This window comes from Lacerta agilis, chromosome 13 (assembly GCF_009819535.1).
Source record: "Lacerta agilis isolate rLacAgi1 chromosome 13, rLacAgi1.pri, whole genome shotgun sequence".
NCBI classification, from domain to species: domain Eukaryota; kingdom Metazoa; phylum Chordata; class Lepidosauria; order Squamata; family Lacertidae; genus Lacerta; species Lacerta agilis.
The window spans coordinates 49,529,293-49,555,612 of NC_046324.1; the positions used below are offsets into that span (position 1 = coordinate 49,529,293).

Genomic DNA, 26,320 nt, shown 5'->3' on the forward strand with positions numbered 1-26,320 from the left:
CTTTTCTTGTCTTATCCGTTCCTGGCAACCTGCCGTGGGGGTTGATTCCTCTGTCACCTGACAGGTAGGCACTTAACACACCCAGCAGATGCTCGCCCTGGTGAGATTACCTGGCTTGCACAGATTGAACTCCAGGGCCCCTCCTGAGTTGAGAAGCTTCTGGATGAAGGTCTTGGAGAGCATTGTGGGTGTGAAGAGGACAGGGCGCCGACGGTCACAATGGATGGGTCTCACCGAGCTGTACGGGATCAGGCTGAAGCTCTTGTTGATCTCGCTCACCGAGTCAAACTCTGGGGGGAGAGGGGAGCACTTAAACTCCAGAAATGCACTCAGGGGACGACTATGAAAAGTCCTAGAGTGGGATGGGTGGTGTCAGAACACAGAGAAATGCACCCACCAGACAAAAGGCTTGGCGGTGACGGGTGCAAGAGAACCTATCAGTCCGGCTAGAAAACAAGTGTGTGATGTGCAAAATGTGCAACAGGGTGCCAGAAGAGACCAAAGGATGGATTTGCACAGTCACTGCTTGTTAAATATGGTGCAAAAAATTAAAATCTCGTTCAAATGACTGTTTCTTACATTAAAATATCTTGGTTATTACCTGCACAGTTTCTAAACCTTTAATGAAACCGAAGCCAGACCCCTAAGTTTCAACACCACATTGTGCTTGAATTATCACCTTGTTTCTGAAAATCTTTAAGGTGGGCTCAATAATAAAAGTTCTTCAATGCCCCTGTAGTTTTCTGTGCTTTTAGATTTATGCTGGAAGATGGAGAGAAAGAGACATGCTTGCTCTGTGCTGGACCCAAAGTTTGGGGCTTTGCTGGAATCCTATTAGGATCTGCTGGAGGGCTGATGCTGTGAGCCCCTCTATCCCAAGGTTTCCCAAACTTGGGTGTCCAGCTGTTTGGGGTTTCAGTTCCCAGCATCCCTGACCACTGGTCCTGCTAGCTAGGGATGATGGGAGTTGTACTCCAAAAACAGCTGGAAACCCAAGTTTGGGAAACCCTGCTCTATCCTATACTCAGGTTGTAAGTAAAGGTAAAGGGACCCCTGATCATTAGGTCCAGTCGTGTCCGACTCTGGAGTTGCGGCGCTCATCTCGCGTTACTGGCCGAGAGAGCCGGCATACAGCTTCCAGGTCATGTGGCCTGCGTGACAAAGCCGCTTCTGGCGAACCAGAGCAGCTCACAGAAACGCCGTTTACCTTCCCGCTGGAGCGGTCTCTATTTATCTACTTGCACTTTGATGTGCTTTCGAACTGCTAGGTGGGCAGGAGCTGGGACCAAGCAACAGGAGCTCACCCTGTTGTGGGGATTTGAACCTCCGACCTTCTGATCAGCAAGCCCTAGGCTCTGTGGTTTAACCCACAGCACCACCCATGTTCAGGTTATACATATGTGCAAATAAAACCGAATATCCTAAAGACTCCACAGTCTCCAGTGCCCATCATTCCAAGGAAACCAAACCCTGGGTAACCCTGGAAACGGGGGCATGTGCAACACTGTGTTCACTAGCCAGCAGGGACGCAATAAGGATTCCCTGGTTGCAATTGTTCAGGAGGCTGAGTCAGGGATGTTACCTCTCCTGACCACCCCAAACCAACATCCTGCCAAGTTCCTGGGTGCATCATTGAATGCCAGCCCCTCTGCTGAGTCTCCTGGTACCTTCAAATCTGTCCAGCAGGGCCTTTGTCACCGGGTGCCCCTCTGTCCTGACCCGCGTGTCTTTCGAAGTGACGATGCGGACTCGCTCGTTGCTGTTCATGCGCTTGTATTTGTTCTCGGACCTGCTGACAAACTGAGAGCAGAGGAGAGACCCTTGTCAAGGCAAGCTTTCTTGGCATTGCTGTTCCACTTGTTGCTTGTCGAACAACCAGGATGGAAGCACAGAGTGGAAGCACTTGCACCCCCATGACAGAGTCATTGGTTTGGGAGCGCAGTACCCTGTGTTTCCATTTAAAAAGAGGCACCCCCCACCCATAACTTGGCCCCATGAGTCTCTTTCGGAGGCAACAATGGGGAAACGGGACTTGCAGAAAATGAGCCATAAGCCAAGGGAACTGAAGTGAAAAAGGCAGGCTTTGGTCCTGAATGGGGCAACTGTGCTCATGAAGGACCAGGTGTGCAGCCTGGGAGCCATTTTGGACTCACAGCTGTCCATGGAGGCGCAGGTCAATTCTGTGTCCAGGGCAGCTGTCTACCAGCTCCATATGGTACGCAGGCTGAGACCCTCCCTGCCCGCGGACCGTCTTGCCAGAGTGGTGCACGCTCTGGTTATCTCCCACTTGGACTACTGCAATGCCCTCTACGTAGGGCTACCTTTGAAGGTGACTTAGAAACTGCAATTAATCCAGAATGTGGCAGCTAGACTGGTGACTGGGAGTGGCCGCCAAAACCATAGAACATTGGTCCTGCAAGACCTACATTGGCTCCCAGGACGTTTCTGAGCACAATTCAAAGTGTTGGTGTTGACCTTTAAAGCTCTAAACGGCCTCAGTCCTGTATACCCGAAGGAGCATCTCCACCCCCATCATTCAGCTCCGTGGGCCTTCTGGTAGTTCCCTCACTGTGAGAAGTGAGATTACAGGGAACCAGGCAGAGGGCCTTCTTGGTAGTGGTGCCTGCCCTGTGGAACGCCCTCCCTCCAGATGACAAGGAAATAAGCAACTATCCTACTTTTAAAAGACATCTGAAGGCAGTCCTGTTTAGGGAAGTTTTTAATGTTTAATGCTGTATCGTGTTTTTAATATTTGATTCAGAGCCGTCCAGAGTGACTGGGGAAACACAGCCAGATGGGTGGGGTATAAACAAACAAACAAACAAATAAATTCATTTGCCAGCAAAAAACATATTTGGGACAAAGGGGATTTTTTTTTGGAGAGTTATTTTTCTACCTGTAAGATCTGACCCAAAAGGAAACTGGCCCGAGAGAGGCGAGGGCTGGTTTTGGGGTCACTTGGTGACATAACCTCTTCCGGCTGCAGTGTATGCTGGTAGGGAAGAAAAACATTGGAGAAAGATCCAGTTACAGGTAGGTAGGTAGAAAGAATAATCAAGCCTGTCCAATGTTGGTAGCTCTAGGTCCTAGAATCGTAGAATTGTGGAGTTGGAAGGGACCCCGAGGCTCGTCTAGCCCAACCCCCTGCAATGCAGGTCAAGTATGGGGAACTTGTGGCCTTCAGGGTATTGCTGGACCTCAAACCCCATCAGGATCAGAAATTGTGAGAGTTGCAGTCCAGCAATAGATCTTTCCTCAGCTTTTGACACCATTGACCATAGTACCCAGTGCTTTTTTTCTGGGGGTACGCATACCCCTAAACATTTAGTGAATCAAAGTTTAGCCTCATTGAGGGGCAGTATTTCAATATGAGTAGGAAAATGAGAGCACCCCTAAACATTTTTTAGGGGGGGGAGGCACTGATAGTACCGTTCTGAATCGAACGCTGCAGAATGGAAGCCCTGTTCTAGAGTGGTCTTCTCCTCCCTCCCTCCCAGGGTTCAAAACTTCTGTTATCATGATAAGATCCCCTTGATCTGAAGAATTTCCAGGATGGCAACTGCTGACTGGCTGGATGCAATGGAGTGGTGGGAGGCACTAGCCGGGAACCCCCTAGGGAACCCCCAGAGGAAGAAGGCTCTGAGCCAGGGGACTGGTGGTTGGGTGATGATGAGTGGTCGGAGGGAGAAGAAGCAGATCGTGAGGAGGACGTGTCAGCAGCAGGAGAGGGGACAGGGTTTAGTGAACTGGAAGAGGCTGTGGCAAAGAGCAGCTCAGGCTCCAAGACTGAAGCGGATGTGGAATCGGCTACTCACCCGAGGGGTTCGGAGTGTGCCGTACGAACTGTCCATCTCATCCCTGCTACCTCTATTCATCAGGCGCTGAAGTTTCACTAGGAGGAGCTGTTGTGCTCTGCAAACCATCGAGATTATTGTCACTAACATATAGGGATTGAGGAGGGATTCGGTCGGTCTGCTTTTTGCAGTGGGCTTACCCAAATTGAGTCTGGAACTCATTGGCAGGTTGGAAAGCAACTCCTGATGGAATTACGTGCTTTTCCAGATTTCACAATGCCGTTTTGTTGAGCAGAAAGTGTGTGTGAAAACACGTTCTTTTACTGTTGAAATGTGAAAGGAATGCGAATTTTGCGAAAAGGTGCTTTGAAAACCATGCATATATAAAGTAATGCATGCAAGTTAAATGCAAACTTTTCATGCGTTATTTCAAAAAATCCATGAAAAGGAGGAAGGAATGGGCAAAACAGGGAAAAAATGAAACAGGATGGACTATCCTTCCTAATACATGTATTTTTGTGTTCACTTTCACATAATATACAGACTGCACTCATTAATTGGCAGGATAACTGCATTGTAAAATTTAGAGAAGTGCGTAAATTTTAAAGGGTAACTAAGTATCTGTTTGTGTATTGCTTTGGGAAGCATGAATTAGGTAGGTTTTGCATTAAAATGCAAACCAAGCCAAATGTTTATCCCATCTAGCTCCTTGTTTATGGCATTTTCAAATGCAAACACACAGAGTTGTCTCATTCCAAGTCCCATTCCATTGGCCACTCTGACTGGCAGCAGAGACTTGAGTGATCACAGGTTGCACAATGGACCTTGTGCAAGAAAACAATGCGATCCACGACTCCGGCCTCTCAGAAGATTTTTATTGCTCACCGCCAAAGGCTTTTGCAAAACTCAAACGAGCTCGAAGATATATAATGCAAACTGCAATTGCAAATACAAATACCGAAAACACCATGTCTATAAAACACAGTAAATAAAAGCCAGAATCGAGGATAAAAAGTAGGCAATGAAAGCAGAGTTTTTTTTAAAAAATGCATGCACGCACAGAGGCAAAGGAATCAATAATAAAAATCACCCTTAAATCAGGGCATCACCATGACAATGCATAGCTGTCTCTGGAAGCAATTTTGCAGGAATCTGCGAAGCAGCTACTGCATAGAACAACTCCCTTAGCCCACTGCACCATCGGGGCAGCCAAGCCATTTTCACTGCGGACAGCCCTCTTATCAGCACCTGGATTCCTATGACCAATCAGCTCTGGAACCTGCCCCAAGCCCTTCACTTCAGTTCCCCCAGTGCCCCAGAGTGACACCATGCTGGGTGCTCCAGAGCATTGTGGGAAATCAAAAGGGCAGCCCCATTCCCAGACCCCTTTGGCATGCAGCGAGCACCGACAGGTAAGACAGGGTGGGGCCATCAACATCAGACTGGGGCTGTCCCAGCAACCACTCAATGCAGAACTTGAAGTTGTAGCTTCTGTGGAAATGCTTGTTGAGAAGGAAGAAGAAGAAGAAGAAGAAGAAGAAGAAGAAGAAGAAGAAGAAGAAGAAGAAGAAGAAGAAGGTTGCGCATGAGAGATCTCATGGAATAATAATAATAATAATAATAATTTTATTATTTATACCCCGCCCAACAGAATATTAAAAACACAATAAAACATCAAACATTAAAAACTTCCCTTAACAGGGCTGCCTTCAGATGCCATCTAAAAGTCAGATAGCTGGTAGTAGTAGTGGAGGGATTTGGATTTGATATCCTGCTTTATCACTACCTGAAGGAGTCTCAAAGCGGCTATCATTCTCCTTTCCCTTCCTCCCCCACAACAAACACTCTGTGAGGTGAGTGAGGCTGGGAGACTTCAGAGAAGTGTGACTAGCCCAAGGTCACTCAGCAGCTGCATGTGGAAGAGCGGAGAAGCGAACCCGGTTCCCCAGATTACGAGTCTACTGCTCCTAACCACTACACCACACTGGCTCACACAGCCAGAATGCAGTTCAAAGGCACAGCAGATGCTACACAAGCAAATATATTGATCCAGCAATGACAAGCTCCTTGCAACCCCACTGTAAGCGAATGGGGTGGGCACAACTTGGCACAGCTCTGGTTCTTAGGCCGGGCAAGCCACCTGACACTTCTCCAGGAAGGCAGGACCTGCTCCGTCTGTGTTGGCATCTCTGCAAGCCAGTTGATGGAGGGGTTGTCATTGTGGATGGACAAGGCATGGAAACAACCTCCCCTGGAGAGGTGGGACTGGATGTGGGTTTTGAAAACTCAAGGCGGAGTTGGTGGGGCAATGGACAAAATGACTGAGCTGGAACTGGGGCCTCAGGAATGGAAGGGGAGCCCATGGCTTGTGCAGCAGGGACGGGTGGAGGGATGAAACATTGGTGGAGGGAATGGAACACACAGTGCATAGTCGAACTATGGAACTCACTTCCACAGGAGGCAGTGATGGTCACCAGCCTGGATGGCTTTTAAAGAGGATTGGGCAGATTAATGGAGGAGAGAGCAATTGATGGCTGCTAGGAATAATGGCTCTGCTCTGTCTCCATGGTTGAAGGCAGCAATGCTTCTGAATACCAGTTGCTGGAAGCCATAGGAAGGGGGAGTGTTATTGCGCTTGAATCCTGCTTGTGTCAGGGGGCATGCTGAGCAGGGCTGCACTGAGGAGGAATGGTGGGAGCCTCCCTCTCCCCCTGCTCCTGAATCTTCCCAGGAGCAGGAGGACAGTATAGATTTGGAACAGTAGTTTGCAGAGGGACATAGTTCAGAAGGCAGAAGCTGGGAAATACTGGATGGTGAACAGCTAAGAGAAGAAACACTGGGAGGAGGGAGAGAGTTAACAGATTCACAGCCTCTTGACAGCCTTTGTCCACCGCCCTCCCCAAAGTTGAGGAGGCCTCAGAAAGTGGTAGAACAGAAAGCACAGAGAGTACAAGCTCAGATTACGAGACGCAGAAGTGACGTAAATTGATAGGGACCAAAGAGGGTGTGTTCCTTAATTGGGAGCACTGCCATTACTATGAGATGTGTTCTTTGTTCTCTTGCTGTGATTATTAAAGTTTCTAACTGGTAAGAAGACTCCTTTTCCTTTGTTCTGCTTATGTACTGCCATGGGGGAGGAAGCCTGACACTTGTGGGTTTCCCACAGGCATCTATCTAGTTGGCCACGGTGAGAAGAGGACGCTGGACTAGATGAGCCATTGGCCTGATCCAGCAGCCTATTCTTATGTTCTTATGAGAGGGAACCCTCTCCAGCATCCCTTTGCTCGGGCTCTCCCAGCCCAGGCAGACGCCTTCCCAGCCCACAAGATCCTGGGGTCATCTATCTGTCCCCCCCCTTCTCTGTCCCAGATCAACCAGCCCCTCCACCCCCACTCAGGATGCAAGACAGGCTATCATAGGACACTTTGCCCACATCCCAACCTCAAACCCAGAGCTGGCCCTGAGTGCGAAAATCGGGATTTGTGCTCACCTGCTGTAATTGGGGATGGTCCCCGATTCTAAATCCTTGTCCGTGAAGGGGTCAACTCTGGCACAAAGCCACTCGCACTTGCCATAATACATGGTGTCCAGGACGTGCAGGATCTCGTCACATTTCACAGACAGGGAGCAGCAGTCCAGCTGGCTGGTGATGCTCAGGTTGAGGCGGATGTAGAAGGAGTCTCCGGATGTGACCAGGCCTTCTTCGATTTCGGACACCAGCTTCCGGTAACCTGCAGCAGGAAGGATCTGGGCTCAGCTGACCATGTGGGCCCAGCGGGGAGTTGCCAGTTGGGTTCAGCCTAGTCAAATGGCACCTGATGTTGATGGTGTCGCTTGCAAGCAAGGCTGTCCCAAGACATTTTTCCAGTTACAGGTGGGTAGCCGTGTTGGTCTGCCATAGTCGAAACAAAATAGGAAATTCTTTCCAGTAGCACCTTAGAGACCAACTGAGTTTGTTCTTGGTATGAGCTTTTGGTATCTGAAGAAGTGTGCATGCACACAAAAGCTCATACCAAGAACAAACTCAGTTGGTCTCTAAGGTGCTACTGGAAAGAATTTCCTATTTTGTTTCGACCAAGACATTTTGCCGCCTGAAGCGAATCAGAAAATGGAGCAGTAAAGACTATTTATGTTTGTGACCAAAGCTGCTGGGATTTTATTGGTCCAGAGATAGAAAGATGATAAAGTCCCGACCAGAGAAGAATGGCAGATTAAGTTGATGGATTATGCCGAAACGTCAAAAATGACCGGAAGAATCAGAAATCAGGATGACCAAAATTTCAATAAAGAATGGGGAAAATTTATCTTAAAAACCATTATAAACTGTTAAAATTGTCAGCAGGATTGGAATAACACTTGTAGTTTAATGGTGAATTTTGGATTTAATGGAGATGTAAAAGATTTGGATTATTAAAAAAAGATGCAGGAGGAAATGTCATATAGAGGAGGGAGAAAGGTTGTTTTCTGCTGCTCCAGAGAAGCGGACACGGGGCAATGGATTCAAACTACAAGAAAGAAGATTCCACCTAAACATGAGGAAGAACTTCCTGACAGTAAGAGCTGTTTGACAGTGGAATTTGCTGCCAAGGAGTGTTGTGGAGTCTCCTTCTTTGGAGGTCTTTAAGCGGAGGCTTGACAGCCATCTGTCAGGAATGCTTTGATGGTGTTTCCTGCTTGGCAGGGGGTTGGACTGGATGGCCCTTGTGGTCTCTTCCAACTCTGTGATTCTATGATTCTATGAAATGGCTAACAGTAGGACCCACAAAGGGGAGGAAGGAAGTCCAGGAGATTCCTTGGAATCTTGTTTTTATGTTAGGTGAAACTCGAAAAATTAGAGTATCATGGAAAGGTTCATTTCTTTCAGTAATTCAACTTAAAAGGTGAAACTAATATAGACTCATGACATACAAAGCGAGCTATGTCGCTAGATAGACTCATGACATACAAAGCGAGCTATGTCAAGCCTTTATTTGCTATAATTGTGATGATTATAGTGCACAGCTGATGAGAACCCCAAATTAACAATTTCAATTTTGGGGTTTTCATAAGCTGCATGCCATAATCATCACAATTATGACATGCAAAGGCTTGATGTATCTCACTTTGCATGTCATGAGTCTATCTCATATATTAAACTCCAGTAGCTAATGAAAACAATTGCTTACATAAATGGACTGTTCCACGATATTCCAATTTTTAGAGTTTCACCTGTATATTGGATATGTGATTGTAAAACTGTAATTTGAAAATCTATCTATCTATCTATCTATCTATCTATCTATCTATCTATCTCAGTGTTTTTCAACCTTTTTTGGGCAAAGGCACACTTGTTTCATGAAAAAAATCACGAGGCACACCACCATTAGAAAATGTTAAAAAATTTAACTCTGTGCCTATATTGACTATATATAAAGTAATTTTTCAATTTTTCCCACGGCACACCAGGCAACATCTCGTGGCACACTAGTGTGCCGCGGAACAGTGGTTGAAAAACACTGATCTATCTATCTATCTATCTATCTATCTATCTATCTATCTATCTATGCAAATTGGAAAATGGCTCCCCTGAGAATCATAGTTTGTTATGGGTGCATACACCCCACCCTCCCACACCATGCCCCTCCTTTGCCTTTTGCCTTCTCTTCAGCCCTACCCTATCTGATCTGGGTGCTGTTGATGCTGGGGGTCGGTGTGACCGAGCCGGTGGCTGAGGGTGACAGCTGGGGCCCACACCCACTCCTCTTCCTGCTGGCCTCCAGGCTGGCACAGTTCCTCACTGCCCCCTGGCCCCTTCTTCCAAGTCAAACGCCAGCCCCGCTTCCCCCCAGTGCACACTCACAAGTACAGTGGTAAAGGTAAAGGGACCCCTGACCATCAGGTCCAGTCGTGTCTGACTCTGGGGTTGCGGCGCTCATCTCACTCTATAGGCCGAGGGAGCCGGCGTTTGTCCACAGACAGCTTCCGGGTCATGTGGCCAGCATGACTAAGCCGCTTCTGGCGAACCAGAGCAGCGCACGGAAACACCGTTTACCTTCCCGCTGGAGGGGTCCCTATTTACCTACTTGCACTTTGACGTGCTTTCGAACTGCTAGGTTGGCAGGAGCTGGGACTGAGCAACGTGAGCTCACCCCGTGGCAGGGATTCGAACCGCCGACCTTCTGATCAGCAAGCCCTAGACTCTGTGGTTTAACCCACAGAGCCACCTGGGTCCCTTTACCTTTACGAGGTACAGTGGTACCTCAGGTTAAGAATTTAATTAGTTCTGGAGTTCCGTTCTTAACCTGAAACTGTTCTTAACCTGAAGCACCACTTTAGCTAATGGGACCTCCCGCTGCCGCTGCGCCGCCAGAGCACGATTTCTGTTCTTATCCTGAAGCAGAGTTCTTAACCCGAAGCGTTATTTCTGGGTTAGCGGAGTCTGTAACCTGAAGCGTCTGTAACCTGAGGTACCACTGTACCCTGCTTATCCCGGACAGTGGAGCAGCTCTCTGGTGTCTCTGGCAAACAAATATCTTAACCCCTCGCCACCTGACGGGATTGAACCCGAGACCTGCTGCATGCAAAACAGTCACTCCACAAATGAGCTATGGGCTCGTTCATTAGGCGGCCCACTTTGAACCTAGCAGCTAGAAGGCATGGAGAAATCTTTCCAGCTGGCAAACAGCATTTATATAAAGAGAACCTCTCATAAAGAACAGGTACTGTGACCCCGTTTTCTGGCAGCTATTCATGTGAGTGCTGTCAGTGGAAGAAAAAAAATAAAACAAAACGGAAGGTTTACATCTTTTAAAGTGTGCTGCGATTTCTTCTTTGTGTGCACGTGCTCGGTATAAAGTGCAGCTCAATCATTTCATAATTAACTCTAATTGGCACCTCGCACAATCTGATTTTTGCTTTTTGCTCCTGCCAAGTCTAACATTCATTTTTATGTTTGAAAACATGAAAGGAGAGGAGCGGGAGAGTTTGGGAGGGGAGGGGAGAGAAAGAGGGAGAATACTTTCCCGGGGAGAAAATCCACTTTCTGAATTCCCCTGACCCCCTGCACTGGCAGAGGCCAAGTACACGTTCCGCGGAGTTTAAAAAATTGATTTTCGAGCTATTTTAAAGCGTTTTCTGCAATATGCCAACTACTGCGATGTTCCGATTCTTTGGGTGACAGCTGTGTGGTATTTCTGTAACTCTTCAAAATATCTTGTTTAAATGGCAGTGGGTCAAAAGGGGAAAAGAAGAAAAGAGGATGGTTGTGATCACACAAATTGTGGTATCTGTGTGTATAAGCCACCCATTGAAGTCCCGGCCCAAATGATGGTTGACTCAGTGGGGTCACAGCCCAGAATCCAGACTCAGGTGGCTTTTGCATGTGAACATCAAGGAGCTCAAGACCCATAGATGTGTGATGTAATGCATTGGAGTAGTCAAATTCAACATTTCTTGTTTCCCTAGCGTGGACACAGGCAGGGAGATGTTACTTCCTGTTCCACTGGTATGGAGCATCCTCCCCCTGCATGTGACCAGGAAGGTGTTACTCCAGTCAGGAGGACTTCCTGCCACACCTGGTTTGGAGCTTCCTCCCCCTGCGTGTGACCAGGTAGATGGGCGTGACCCTGGCTGACTCCATAAAAGAGCCGAGTCACACAGCCATCTTTCTCTTGATGCCATTCTCTTAATGTATTTTGCTGTCTGCTGGCTCTCAGCCAGCAACAAATGGGCTCAATCCCCATAAGGGATGAACTCACACTATGTTCTGTAACTACTAGCTAAAGCCTGCCTCCAGGGAACATACTGTGAACTGAATGTGAGTAAACTTCTTGTTGCTTTTAAGGAAAGACTCTTGTGTCTTTATTCTTTTAAGAGGGATCAAAGGGGATACCAGGAATGATCCAGTCCAGGCAAGCCAGACTGGACTGCTTAACTAAAGAGATTCAAAAGAATCTGCAAACTAGCTTCCTGCTGTATTGAAGGGAATTGGCTCTACTACATGACTCACTAGCGTGAGTGAAGGAAGGATAAATATTTAATCAATATATACTCTCCTACTATTCTTAACATTCCTGCAATGAATGCAGAGGACGAAGAATCCTGTAGGACCCAGTTGATGATAAGCTTGTTCACCCGTTACAGTGAAAATGGTAGAAGCTGTCTCTACACGTGTTCCAATGTTTGTGTGAAGAGTGTTCACTTGCTGAGTTGAATAACTCAGCTATCATGCACACAGGCACGCAGACTGTACACTCTTTGAGTGTTACATGCGAATAACTATGAGTGGATAGCTCAACTGTTGTGTACACAGACTCTCATATTGCGCACCCTCTGAATGCAATGTGTGAAGACCCATTATCAGATATCAACAACTGCTTCCTAGGAACTCACCCATCTCTGGGCATCCCAACTTCCCCTGCAGACCAGGCCCAGGGATGGCAGGAAACAAACCAGCATTTACTAAGCTCACATTTGAGAAATAGGGCGCTGTTGCTTTAACTGAGGGCTGGCCTCCTAGAGGAGGCGTGGCCATGAAGACACACCTCCCTGCAGCAGTATATAAACCCCTAGTTGGTCTTCAGATATGTTATGTGTTTGCTGCTATTCAGCCTTAGGACTGAAGAATGGCATGATGTGAGCTTCAGAGCAGCAGGAAAAGCACTAGCCCACTAACTGGGACAAAACTAACAAAATGAATGTCAACAGGGACAAATGTAAGGTTCCACACTTAGGCAAGAATAGCGAGATGCACAAACATAGGATGGGTGACACCTGGCTTGCCAGCAGTACATGCGAAAAGGATTTAGGGGACTTTGTAGACCACAGGCTTAGCACAGCTTAGCACAGTAGAGTTGGAATGCAGGAATACACAGCTGTCCCATGCAGGGATTGAACTTGAAACCTTGGCATGATCTGCACCATGCTCTAACTATTGAGTCTACCGCGTGATGCAGCAGCAAAAACAGCTCATGCTATTCTAGGCTGCGTCAACAGAAGTATAATGGCCAGATCGAGGGCAGTCATAGCACCACTCTATTCTATGTATTTATATCTCAAACAAAATGAAAAACAAAGCTCGACTCAACTGGGAGCAAAATGAAGGAAGGATCAAGGGGGATGAAAAGGGCCCTGGAACAGCTGGGGAAGACGCCAGCCTCGCAAAGCCTAGTCTGTCGCCCTTTCTGTTGCTTTAGCGATCACCAACTTGGCAAAAGGCAGCCGACAAAACAAACCCTTCAAAAATCTCGAGCCCTCCAAAAATCAAATTTAGATTTTCACTGGCACCGTGGGAACAAAGAGAGTCCTAATTTGGTTTCTCAAAACCCTCGGCCACAAATCCTTGCTCTCAGGGCAAAGACATAAAATATATTTGTCTCCATTAACACACCCGCATCGCCAGCATTTAGTGTCAATTGAGGGAACTGGCAGGGGTGGATGAAAGAACAGTAGACTATCCCACTTGCTGGAGATTTTTCCTTGACTGTCTATTGTACTGGCCCCATATGCTGTCTATAAATATACTCACTTGTCTGAAAGTTTGCAGTGAGCAACATGACATCTCTTACCTTCGTGGTTTGATTTGCAGTGAAGCACAACTGGCCCACTGCATCTCTGAATCGTCCAATGAACTTCTTCCTTTGTGCAGGTATCTAAGGGAGCGCTTGTGTTTTCCCCTTTGATGCATCCTTCCACCTGGAAAAACGCGAACAGCATTATTTGCTCCTCTGAGGCAATTATTTCACCTATTAAATTATGTAGCCAACAGCAATTTGGAACACGCAGCCTGTCTTATTCAGCAGTTGCCATGATAATCATTTCTCTCTCTCTCTCCCTCCCCTGCTGCCTGCAACCCCATGATTATAAAATAGCAGCAATTGCTAGATGGATGGATAACTCCGCTTGGACATCCGTGACTGTTCTGTAAATGCAGCTGGAGGGCTGTGAGGGACACCTACCTTCAAGGAAACGAGACAAGTCAGATTCCAGAGAGTTAAAATAAAGTACAGCGCATAGTTAAACTATGGCACTCCTTCCCACAGGAGGCAGTGATGGCAACCAACTTGGATGGCTTTAAAAGATTGGACAATTTCATGGAGAAGACGGCTATCGATGGCTATCCTCTGCCTCCACATTCTTCTTCCAAGCGCGGATTGAATATTATGTAGCACCCATAACAATGCCAGTTCTAGAACGGATAAGTGATGGACTATGCAGAATCAGCAAAGCTAACAGCTAAAATAAGAGAACCTAATAATGATTGCCTGTTATCTTTGTCCATGGAGTTTTCTTGGCAGGGATACTGGAGTGGCTTGCCAGTTCCTTCTCCAGGTGGATCACATTTAGTCTAAACTCTCCGCTATGACCTGTCCATCTTGGGTGGCCCTGCATGGCATAGCTCATAGCTTCCCTGAGTTATTCAAGCCCCTTCGCCACGACAAGGCAGTGATCCATGAAGGATTGATGCTTTTGAATTATGGTGCTGGAGGAGACTCTTGAGAGTCCCATGGACTGCACAAAGATCAAACTTATCCATCCTTAAAGAAATCAGCCCTGAGTGCTCACTAGAAGGACAGATCCTAAAGTTGAGGCTCCAATACTTTGGCCACCCCATGAGAAGAGAAGACTCCCTGAAAAAGACCCTGATGTTGGGAAAGATGGAGGGCACAAGGAGAAGGGGACGACAGAGGATGAGATGGTTGGACAGTGTTCTCGAAGCAACTGGCATGAGTTTGGCCAAACTGCGAGAGGCAGTGAAGGATAGGCGTGCCTGGCGTACTCTGGTCCATGGGGTCACGAAGAGTCGGACACAACTGAACAACAACAATAATGATTGATTTGTGGGAGAATGGAAGCCTTTTTTGAACTATTTAAAGAAACATTAGAGTATGATGAATTCACGAGCAGGATTTGAACTATGAGCAACAGAAGGAACTAGAGATTATTGTGCTATTGTCATGGCACAAGAGAGAGAAGACAGGGTGCAGCGAGGGCGAGAAATAAAGAAGCACCGTGAAAAATGAGATGGGAAGATGACAAAACAAAAGAAAAATCTATGTACAGTGGTACCGGTACCTCGGTTTACGAACTTAATCCGTTCCTGATGTCCGTTCTTAAACCGAATCTGTTCTTAAACCGAGCCGCGCTTTCCCTAATGAGGCCTCCCACTGCCGGTGCCCTTCCACCATTCGGTTTCCATTTGTTGACCGAGGTAAAGTTCGCAAACCAGAATACTACTTCCCAAGTTGTTAGGGGCTTTGGCAACCTGTGCAGGTGTTTGGGGACAGGTGTGATATGCTGATGGGGTCTCAGTCCTCTTCAGCAATTCATGCTGCAGGATTCTGCACTCTCTGCAGGTTCTAGATCAAGGGCAAGGAAAAGCCCACAGAGAGCGCACAGAACACATTGCAGTAACCCAATGCGCTATATGGACATCTAATGTTTTCAAGCAATTAGTACTAAACCACAGAGCCTAGGGCTTGTCCATCAGAAGGTCGGTGGTTCGAATCCCCGCGACGGGGTGAGCTCCCGTTGCTCAGTCCCTGCTCCTGCCATCCTAGCAATTCGAAAGCATGTCAAAGTACAAGTAGATAAATAGGTACCACTCCGGCAGGAAGGTAAAGGGCGTTTCTGTGCGCTGCTCTGGTTCGCCAGAATTGGCTTAGTCATGCTGGCCACATGACCCGGAAGCTGTACACCGGCTCCCTCGGCCAGTAACTCGAGATGAGTGCCGCAACCCCAGTCGTCCACAACTAGACCTAATGATCAGGTGTCCCTTTACCTTTACCTAATTAGTTATTAGCTCTAGCATAACCAAGTCCAGTTAGAAGAAAGGGTTCAGAAAGACCCTTCTCTGCTCAACACCCTGGAGCGTTAGGAGGAAAGAACGCTGGACTAGAAGGACAAACAAGGAAGTTTTCTGATGTCAGTCAGCAAGAAAATAGACAGGGGCAGAGGTCAGATGCTGCAATGCTCTGTTCCCTGATGCCAAACCCTCACCAGAAGCAGCTGCAGCCCCTCCCGAAGGCCGGCTTTCTCCGCCGGGGAATCCAGCTTGACAGAGTTGATGAAGTTTCCTTTGACGTTGCCCCCCAGCAGAGTAATCTCTGAGCTCAGGCTGTCTCCGTTCAACATGAAGTGCTGGACGGCATGGTAGGTGGTGTGCAGGCGTCCGACAGATGTCACCGAGGGGCGGAACGGCCTAAGGAAGGAAAGGCGACACAGGCAACACTCTCCTTGACTTCTCCCAAGTCACCTGGGATTTTAAAGTGGGGACTTGGCACCCGTGACAGAGGGGCAAGGGGCAAGGAGGCGATGGCCGGTTTCGTTTGCAGTGAAAGCAGGTTAAAGCCAGGGGTGGGGGGTCAAAAATGAAAGCGTCACCAGGGCCTGAGATAGTAAGGGGAAGGCTCCCCCCCATACATCCATTGATTCCCCCCCCCACAAAAATGGTTTTACGTTATTTCATATTTTCTTACAAAGGAATAATAACAAGTAATAATAATAATATAAATAAAAATAAAATAAAAATAATATAAATAAAAATAATATAAAGAATTATTTATATCCCGCCCTCCCCGGCCGAAGTCGGGCTCAGGGTGGCTAACATCAGGTACATAACATTGTTATTAAAACCAAACGATAATTAAATTACCTCCTAAAAACATCTCAAAATCAAATTAAAGTCTAATTAGATGGCTTTCCACAGGGTTAGGGTTGGGAACAGTAAGTGCTCCACTGAACTGAAATTTCAGCCTTCATGACATAGGAAAACAGCCAAGCGAACAGCTATTTTGGTGGAGGAGGGTCAAGATATTAACCGATATGCATGAAATTTCATATATAGCTATATACAGTGGTGCCCCGCTAGACGAATGCCTCGCTAGACAAAAAACTTGCTAGACGAACGGCATTTGTCTAGCGGAAGCTGCCCCGCAAGACGAAAAAGTCTATGGGGCTGCTTCGCAAGCCGATTTTTTTTTTTTAGCGCGAAAACCTCCGCGCTCCATTGCCGCTTCGCTAGATGAATAATTCGCTTTACGAAAAAACTCGTAGAATGAATTATTTTCGTCTAGCGGGGCACCTCTGTAATCCCTAGTATAGTAAAATAAGACCTTTGGAGCAGGCATTTTTTAAAAAAAAGTTTTTTATGAACTGCCCTAGTAGGGCAGTAATTGTTCCCTGATAATTTGTCACCCCCTCCATTATGGAACATGGGGTGGACCGCCCCCTATGCCCCCCCCTTGCTACGCCCCTGGTCGCAGTTCTTATTAGAAACAGCTGGGATGGAAATTGTTCACAGAACCTAACTTGTTTTAACTGTTTTTAATTCTGAAATTTAAATTGTTGTAAACCACCCTGGGACCTGCTAGTAAAAGGCAGGTGCTATATATATATATATATAAACTTTTCAACACAAGAACGCAGAAAGTCATCAGAGAGATGCTTATACAACAATGGTAAGTACAATTCTGCATAGGTATATTAAACAGAATAATTTAATTTAGGACCATATTTCTTTTTCGGGTGCAGGTCTTGTAGGAGTCATGTAGGTCATCATTTGAAACATGAGACAAAGTCCCACAAAATTACATAAAATTGTTCTACTGGCTCTTTGCCTTTCATCGCACAAATCTTGTGGGTTATCTTTTCAGCAATTGCAAGGTTCCATAATTCTTATGCCATAATTCAAGAAACAGACCGTTTAAGTCCTTCCATTTCTGTGCAATAGGAAGTCTGGCAGCCACTAGAAACCAAATTAACATTTTCTTCGAGGAGAATCATTTTAGAGTAGCGTCCCATATATTTAACAGTGTGAGTTGTGGTGATGCCTGAATTTCAGGTTTAAACATTTGCGATATTTCTGCAAACGTTTCTGTCCATAAATGCTCACCCACACTCCCTCTTCAGAGCCACCCAGAAATGCAGATCCTGGATGGTATTACGAAGGATCAAGGAAGGTATTGCATATCTGAATGCTTCCTTGCAGAACAAAAATGCAACACCCTCCCTGCATAAAAGAACTCTCCCTGCATTGAGAGATCTAGCATGGCAGGGAGAAGGTGAGGCTGAACCCTGCAAGTTAGGCTGTACAGCTGGCTTTATCCATGGAGGAGGTTTTGTTACTCAGGGCTCATCCACACTCTTGCTCCTCCTGTGCAAGCATAGGTCTGATTGGTATTCCTTTTTTATGGTTTGTGTTATCTATATGTATATCTATCTATCTATCTATCTATCTATCTATCTATCTATCTATCTATCTATCATATCTATCTATCTATCTATCTATCTATCTATCTATCTATCTATCTATCTATCTATCTATCTATCTATCACCTATCATCATCTCTATCATCTATCTATCTTCTATCTATCTGTCTATATCAGGGGTGGCCAACTCCCAAGAGACTGTGATCTACTCACAGAGTTAAAAACTGGCAGTGATCTACCCCCTTTTTTGGGGGGGGGGTTCAGGTGAAAGTTGCTGAGCTTCTTTGGGGGGAACCAGTGATCTACCAGTGATCTACCAGAGACATCCAGTGAACTACCGGTAGATCACAATCTACCTGTTGGACGTGCCTGGTCTATATCTATCTATCTATCATCTATCTATCTATCTATCTATCTATCTATCTATCTATCTATCTATCTATCATCTATCTATCATATATCTATCTAACTATCATCATTTATTTATTTGACAAAGTAATAAATAAATAAATAAATAAGAATAAAAATTTGCACCCCACCACCGAGACCATTCCATTGTAACTATCCAACCTCCCAAAATTTCAACACCTCTTGCGATGGTTTGACCCCCTTTTCGTTTTTAACAGTACAAATTCTACAAACACCCTCCATATTTTCTCAAAACCATTTCTCCTGCATATTCCCCGTCTTACCTTAATGGCACAAGTTAATTTATCATTAATAGCTATATCCCACACCTCTTTATACCATTCTTCCATTTTATATTCTGCTTGCCCCTTCCACTTCCTAGCTATAATAACTCGTGCAGCTGTCAATAAATTTGTGAGCAATTCCTTCATAGCCTGCGAACCTTCCACCCCGTCGTAAATTGATAATAATGCTGCCTCTGGACTTTTGGTCAGCTTTAAACCAGTGTAGTTTCCCTCTTGACCCACACTTGCTAGATACGGGACCAAGCAATTTCCCCACTTTCCTCACTTTCCCAGGGAAAACCCACTCTTAAGCTCTAAATAAGAGCAAACGTCAATCTGGGAAACCCCTGAATTGCTACCTGCTCCAATTGAGCGCTAAAGAGCAGTTTTCCCCCAGGGGAAAGAAGTGAGACAAGATAAAATGTGGATAAGCCTTTCGTTTTGCTGATTGCATGAACTGGTGCAGAAATCCCGCATTCTCCAAAGTACCTCTCCAGAGAGAATTTCCTGAAGATGGAGTTGACTTGCTCAAGATCCAGCCCCTCAGAGTGGTGGGAAGATGAAGAGGAAGGCAGCGAGGAAGGCCCATGAGAATGCCTGTCCTGGAAGTCGTCTGGAAAAGGAGGTGCAGGAAAAAGAAAAGGAAGGGGTAAAAAAACCATGTCCCAGTAGCAAGCACCAAAGCAAAATAAAACCATGGATGCCAACACAAGCATCTTTCCAAGCCCCTCTTGGCCTTGCCCTGCTCTGCCATTTTACCCTCATGTATGTATAGGAGGAAGGACGCAGGTGGTGTTGTGGGTTAAACCACAGAGCCTAGGGCTTGCCGATCAGAAGGTCGGCGGTTCGAATCCCCGCAACAGGGGTGAGCTCCCGTTGTTCGGTCCCAGCTCCTGCCCACCTAGCAGTTCGAAAGCACGTCAAAGTGCAAGTAGCTAAATAGGTACTGCTCCAGTGGGAAGGTAAACGGCATTTCTGTGCGCTGCTCTTGTTCGCCAGAAGCGGCTTGGTCATGCTGGCCACATGACCCAGAAGCTGTACGCTGGCTCCCTCGGCCAGTAAAACGAGATGAGCGCTGCAACCCCAGAGTTGTCCGCGACTGGACCTAACAGTCAGGGGTCCCTTTACCTTTATGTATAGGAGAGAGCCTGTCACTCCCTGGCAGGGCTACTTTGGGGGCAGAACGTCCCACTTTCAGTCCCCAGCTGAATGGTTAAAATGGGTCTCAGCTGTAGGTGGAGCTGAGGGCTTCCCAGTGGGACCTGGTTGGCCACTGTAGAAGCAGAAAGCTCTATGCCTGTGCGTGAATTGGTTTTATGCGTGTAGAACAGTGCATGCTGACCAATGTACAGTCTTTGCAGTAAGGGTCTGTTCCGATGGCATGAGTAGTCACGATGACTGGTAGATAGTTATCTGCTGCAGCCTTCACAGCCGTTGTAACATAACGCTTGTTATCTTCTGCCTGTTCTGCTGTCGAGGACTTCTTGGGTCATTTTTTGTCTAGCTCCTCCCCTTTGACCTTACCGCCTTGGGTGACCCTGCTGGGAGTACAAGACTCCCGACAGCTTCGCTCACAAGGGTAATAGGGACGTGCAAGCCCACTCATCACGACAAGGTGATGATCCAGTGAGTGAAAACCGACAACTGGGAAACACTGGTCTGCGAGCGCTCCAATTGGAGAAGAGCCTTTACCAAAGGTGTCACGGGCTTTGAAGACACTCAAACTCAAGGGAGAAACGTGCTAAGAGGAAGGCACGCTCGGCAAACCCTCACCGTGATCAACTTCCACCCGGAAACATATGTCTCCACTGTGGAAGGATATGTGGATCCAGAATTGGCCTCCACAGTCACTTATGGACTCACTGTTAAGTGATCACCAAAGAAGAAGAAGAAGAAGAAGAAGAAGAAGAAGAAGAAGAAGAAGAAGAAGAAGAAGAAGAAGAAGAAGAAGAAGAAGAAGAGGGAGAAGAGGGAGAAGGAGAGGAGGAGGAGGAGGAGGAGGAGGAGGAGGAGGAGGAGGAGGAAGAGAAAGCTCTGCTAGGCAGGTCTTTTGGTAAGAACGGAGAGCTCTTGTTATACGCTTAATTTGTAGAGATGGAAGAAAATGCTGTGTGGGGAGTCAACTTGGAATGCTCTGGAAGCCATTGCAGTTCCCACCACTCCTGACCATTTGGTCACAAACTGCCCCCCACCAGCTGCTATAACTGGGGCCTCTGATTTTCAAGGCAAGAGCCTTCTGCAAGTCCTTACCTTCCAACTCCAAAGCGTCGCAGCCAAAACTGTCATTGTCATCTTCGGTCAGGCTGGAAATGAGGAAGAAAGATTATTATGCTCTCCCTTTGCTAACTTCCTACACATTTCAGGACTCAGCTAGCAGAAGAAAGTGTGCAGAGGAGAGGAGTCTAGCTTTGCTAAGTTTGGATTCATTGCGGCTTCAAACATTTAAAAACATCATTAGGCAAAGTCATAAAAGTCATAAAAATAAACGAGTTAAAAGCAGTAATTGAAATACATCCAGGCACATTTGAAACTAGCAATTAAAGTACCGTTTGCCCTGACAGAGGGAAGTCAACAATATGGGGACAGCCCCCCCCCCCCCAATCTCTGTCTATCTGTCTGTCTCTCTTGTCACCACCAACCATGCCTTTGATGTTGCTGGAACTGAGAGGTGGGATCTTAGCACCCAGGCAGATCTGTATAGGGAGATGTGATCTTTCAGGTTAACATCTGGAGGAGGAGGAGGAGGACATTTGCAGGATGTTTTCAAGGATGGAATCACTAGCACGGGGTGGGGGGCAAGTCAGGCAGTTTCCTATGGGAGGAGGACCCTGGTTCCCCCCAGAAACCTTGAACTAGTTCAGTTGGGTCTTGCAGGTTCAGTTCTTCCCTTTGAAACATTGTGGGGAAACTGCTCCACAGACAGAGAAGGTCTACCCTCATATCCAGGCACTCTCTGTGTGTCTGTGGTTTCCTTTATTCGACGACGCAGGCAAAATGTCACCGGTTCACCGGTGGTAACGCTCCCATCTCAGGGAAGAACTTTCAGGGACCTCAGAAGCACGGGCAAAACAGAGTTGTCCCAATCACCTTGTCAGATGCAATCTAAAGCGTTCTGACAATTTCATGCAAGCTTCCCCCCCCCCCGCCCCCGGGTGTGTATGTGTGCGTCTTTCACTAACTCAGCACCTAGAAGCAGTATTAAAAAGACAGCCGTGGTCTCAGAGAGGTAGGAGAATGACGTCCTCCGCTGACCGGCACCTGCTCCCAGCTCACAGAGGACGACACTGGACATGATGTGCAGTTATGCGTATCATTCCCCCAACGATTTAAAAGAAAGGGATGCCTCTGGGGGCTGGAACTGAAAGTGGAAGAGCAGCCAGCAGGGATAGCAAACGCTTTCCACAGGGGCTGCTTCTCCTCTTAAAATTTCACCCCAAGTAGGTGTTTTCCGCCCCAGGGAAACAAAAATGCTAACTTTTCCGCTGTGAGAAGAAAAGCAACTCTGTGTGTGTGTGTGTATGTGTGTGAAGAGTTGAGTGCTTGTGGCCACAACAGTGCTGTCAAGTATCCCGTTTTCCCTGGGATTCTCCCTTATTTTAAGCAGTTTCCCGCTGCTCTCCCTTATTTTTTATTTCCCTTAAATTTCCCGTTTTTAATGGAAGCAGCTCCTCCCCTGCTGGCCAGGGACTGGGTGGGAAGACCTTGCCTACTTGGAGAGAAAAGCCTCAGCCCTCAAAGCAAGTGGGAGCCGTTTCCCGCGTTTACAGGGGGGTGTATTCCTCCCCCTGCATCAGCCCCTATCCGTTGCCACCGAGCCCCTCAGCCGGCCAATAGGGTTAGCTGGCGGGCGGAGCCTGGCTGCCTTTGAGCAGCTGCTGCTTCCTGTCCTGTTTTGATGGGATCAGACAAGAAGACGATGGGGCTCCATTGCGCAGAGCACATGGCTGCCCTCCTCTTTGATGGCTGCCCTCCTCTTTGCTCCGCTCCGAGCCCGAGCCCGCTTGGAGTTCACATTTCTGCTCCGCCCACTTTTGCTTCTGGCTCCGCCCACCACTGACATATGACTGTCCCCGGGATAGGTGAGACTACTGATCCCTTATTTCAAATCCGAAACTTGACAGCTATGGGCCACAAACCAGCAGCTGCTATCCCCCTCCCTCCGATAACCATCATGATCAAGGGGATGGAGCAAAAAGGTTTCGACATTCGGGACTTTTGAGTTCGGACAAAAGGTGAGCGAGGGGTGACGTGATAGAAGCTCATAAAATGATGAAGCGGAAAGAGGAAAGGTTTTTTTTCCTTTTCCCTCATAATGCTAGAACTCATAGACGTCCAAAGAAGCTTAAATCTCGGGAGGTTCAGGACAGATAAAAGAAATCGCTCCTTCATGAAGCACATCGTTAATCTATGGAACTCACTTCCACAGGAGGCAGTGACGGACACCAAGCTTTAAAAGAGGATTGGGCAAATCAACCCTCAATTGCAAAGCAAAAGATTGAGAGGGGCTGGGGAGCACCTTGGCGGGCATGTTGGATGGTGCCCCCTGGGCACTGTGTTGGAAAGCCCAGCCTAACAGGCATGGCAGCACTTACCTGTGTGGGGCGTCTTCTTTGCAGCGCCGGAGGATGGAGTCGTTTCCTGGGGGCTCTGGGGTTGTGGACATGACACTGGGGTTGCGGTTCCGTAGCGTTTGCTGCATCCCAAAAGGGAAAAGCGAAACATCAACAGGGCAAGCCTATGTACACCTGCTCAGAGACAAGCCTCAGTGAGTTCGAGGGCATTTACTGGCAGGCAAATGTGATTGCAGCCTAGCTGTAAGCATGCTCAGTTCAGTTCTGAGGTGTTAAGTTGCCTATATACACTTGGCCAAACCGCCAATGCATAGAGATCAACACTGTGCTATTTCCCATTGACCTCTCATGGATTTTCATTACTAGCACCATCATTCAGAACAGATTCTGTACAACAACAACAACAACAACAACAACAACAACAACAACAACTTATACCCTGCCCATCTGGCCAGGCCTCCCCAGCCACTCTGGGCAGCTTCGATATTAAAAACATAATAAAAGATCAGACATTAAACACTTCCCTCAACAGGGCTGCCTTTAGATGCCTTCTAAAAGTCAGATAGTTGTTCCTTGACATCTGGTGGGAGGGCGTTCCACAGGGCAGGCGCCACCACCGAGAAGGCCCTCTGCCTGGTTCCCTGTAACCTCACTTCTCGCAGGGAGGGAAGCACCAGAAGGCCCTCGGAGTTGGACCTCCGTGTCCGAGCTGAACAATGGGGAGTGGAGACGCTCCTTCAGGTATATTATTATTATTATTATTATTATTATTATTATTATTATTAGGTTTTGCCACGGCAACTCAAAGTGACTTGCAGTATTTTAAGCACACAACAAATGTGTACCTCCATTAAAACCAGCATTAAGAACCCACCCTGCTCCATACCAACCAAGCAAGAAGGCCGGCCAACCAGCCTGGTTAAAAATGAGTGGATTTGCTAGGCACCTAACGGTATATAATGATGGCACCAGGCGAGCTTCCTGGGGAGAGCATTCCACAAGCAGGGAGCCACCACAAAAAAGGCCTGTTGTCATGTTGCCACGCTTCCAGATCTCTTGTGGAGGAGGCACATGAAAAAGGGCCTCTGATGACCGTCACAGGATCTGGGATGCTTCATAGGAGAAGAAGTGGTCCTTAAAGAATTGGAGTCTTGAGCCGCAGAAGACTCAAAACCAGCTCTTGAACCCAGTACAGTGGTACCTTGGTTTACGAAGTTAATCCGTTCCAGAAGTCTGTTCTTAAACCAAAGCATTCTTAAACCAAGGTGTGCTTTCCCATAGCAGCGGGGGACTCAATTTACAAATGGAACACACTCGACAGGAAATGTTCTGCTTCCAAGGCAAAGTTCACAAACCAAAACACCTACTTCTGGGTTTGCAGTGTTCTTAATCCAAGTTGTTCATAAACTAAGCTGTTCTTAAACCAAGGTACCACTGTACTATCTTGCACCAGATGTACTCCAGCACAGCCAGTGGTTGGAGATGGCAGGAGCTGAAGTTGGGAGAGTACCAGGCTGGGCAAACGAACCCAGGCAGTATAATTCATGTTTTGCTACTCCAGCTATAGAGAGAAGGCATCCTTTTCATTTACCGGGGGCAGCATTTCCTACAAACCACCAGCAAGGCGCCTTTGTTCTCTGACCAATTCCCTCCGCCGCTAACTGCCAACCTGCTGTGCCGCTGATCACATTGTGCCTAATGGGGTGCCTGCCTTGAGAGACAACGGGAAGACATCTGCACACATCCCTGACCCAGCTTTGGCTTACAAACATGAAGGGCACAAGGAATCTGAAATGTTTCGCTAAGAATCAAGTAAAGAAAAAAAAAGCAATTGCAATGCAGCGTCGCAGCGAGGTAAGAATCACCGCTTCTCTCCCCCCGCTGCTAAGTTTTAAAACTGAGCGACGAGACAGCGAGAGCCCGGTGGAATAGCTTTAAATAAACATAACCCAGCGGCGGGATGCATTTTAAGAGGAAAGGTTAATAACGTTCTAATATAGAGAATATGTTAGAAGGATTAAGGTTGCTGGCTGGTGAGGCCTCCCTGTTTCGCAGGGGTTGGATCTGTCGCCGGCGCAGAAAGCCACATTATAGGGGGAAGGTCGCGGAAGAGATGCCCCCGCAAGCTCCTTACGATTTTGCCAACTTCGCAGCTGCCCACCGAGTTGCTGATGGAAATGGGATTACAGGAATTGGTGTCTGCATGGCTGCTGATGCTGGCCTCACCCTTGTCTTCGTCGTGTCCTCGAACTGCTGGGCTCACAAATGACAAAAAGTAGAGGAAGTCAGGGAGGATGAGAGAGACGCGAGATATTGGCATTAAGGCCCGCTTCGGTGGAAATAATTCTGTGCAAACAAGATTTCTATCACATGCGATTATTGCTCTCGTTTGGTGCATGGCGGCAGCCCCTACCCCTCGCGGTGCTGCTGTTATTATCGTTCTCTGTTACGTGGTGCAAAAAAAAAAAATCTCTCTCACTTCCTGAACTTTCCCCACAACTTTCCTCTCCGCTCCAAAACTTCAGGGTTGGAGGGACGAGTCAAAGCCAGTCTTCCGCAGCCTGGTGTCCACCAGTAGTCACTGGACTCCAACTCCCATCAGCCCCGGCAAGGGTGGCCAATGGCCAGGGAAGATGGAGAATGTAGGACAGCAACATTTGGAGGGTCCCAGGTTTGGAAGGCTGACCTAAGCAGAAATGTATGCACCTCTTTGGGCGCAGATGTTTCACTTGTGCAGATCTATTTCTTAAAGTGCTCCTTCTCCCACCCCCAATCAATCTTTTTTCCCCAGGACAAATGTAAAGGGACCCCTGACCGTTAGGTCCAGTCACGGACGACTCTGGGGTTGTAGCGCTCATTTCGCTTTATTGGCCGAGGGAGCCGGCGTGCAGCTTCCGGGTCATCTGGCCAGCATGACTAAGCCGCTTCTGGTGAACCAGAGCAGCGCACGGAAATGCCGTTTACCTTCCCGCTGGTGCGGTACCTATTTATCTACTTGCACTTTGACGTGCTTTTGAACTGCTAGGTGGGCAGGAGCTGGGACCGAGCAATGGGAGCTCACTCCGTTGCGGGGATT

The 26,320-nt window shown here is 47.4% G+C and overlaps 1 protein-coding gene across 1 annotated transcript in view; it reads right to left on the reverse strand.

Moving 5' to 3' along the window:
- Positions 1-26,320, reverse strand: part of CARD11 (caspase recruitment domain family member 11) — a 73,825-nt gene that overhangs the window by 14,242 nt on the left and 33,263 nt on the right. Inside the window, exons 11-21 of the mRNA XM_033167530.1 lie at positions 25,379-25,497; positions 23,266-23,366; positions 20,924-20,976; positions 19,163-19,286; positions 15,771-15,972; positions 13,340-13,466; positions 7,285-7,525; positions 3,816-3,912; positions 2,897-2,992; positions 1,668-1,800; positions 111-290 (exon numbers count right to left, since the gene is read on the reverse strand). Coding sequence (XP_033023421.1) covers positions 111-290; positions 1,668-1,800; positions 2,897-2,992; positions 3,816-3,912; positions 7,285-7,525; positions 13,340-13,466; positions 15,771-15,972; positions 19,163-19,286; positions 20,924-20,976; positions 23,266-23,366; positions 25,379-25,497 — 1,473 coding nt within the window. The remainder of the gene's footprint in view (positions 1-110; positions 291-1,667; positions 1,801-2,896; positions 2,993-3,815; positions 3,913-7,284; positions 7,526-13,339; positions 13,467-15,770; positions 15,973-19,162; positions 19,287-20,923; positions 20,977-23,265; positions 23,367-25,378; positions 25,498-26,320) is intronic.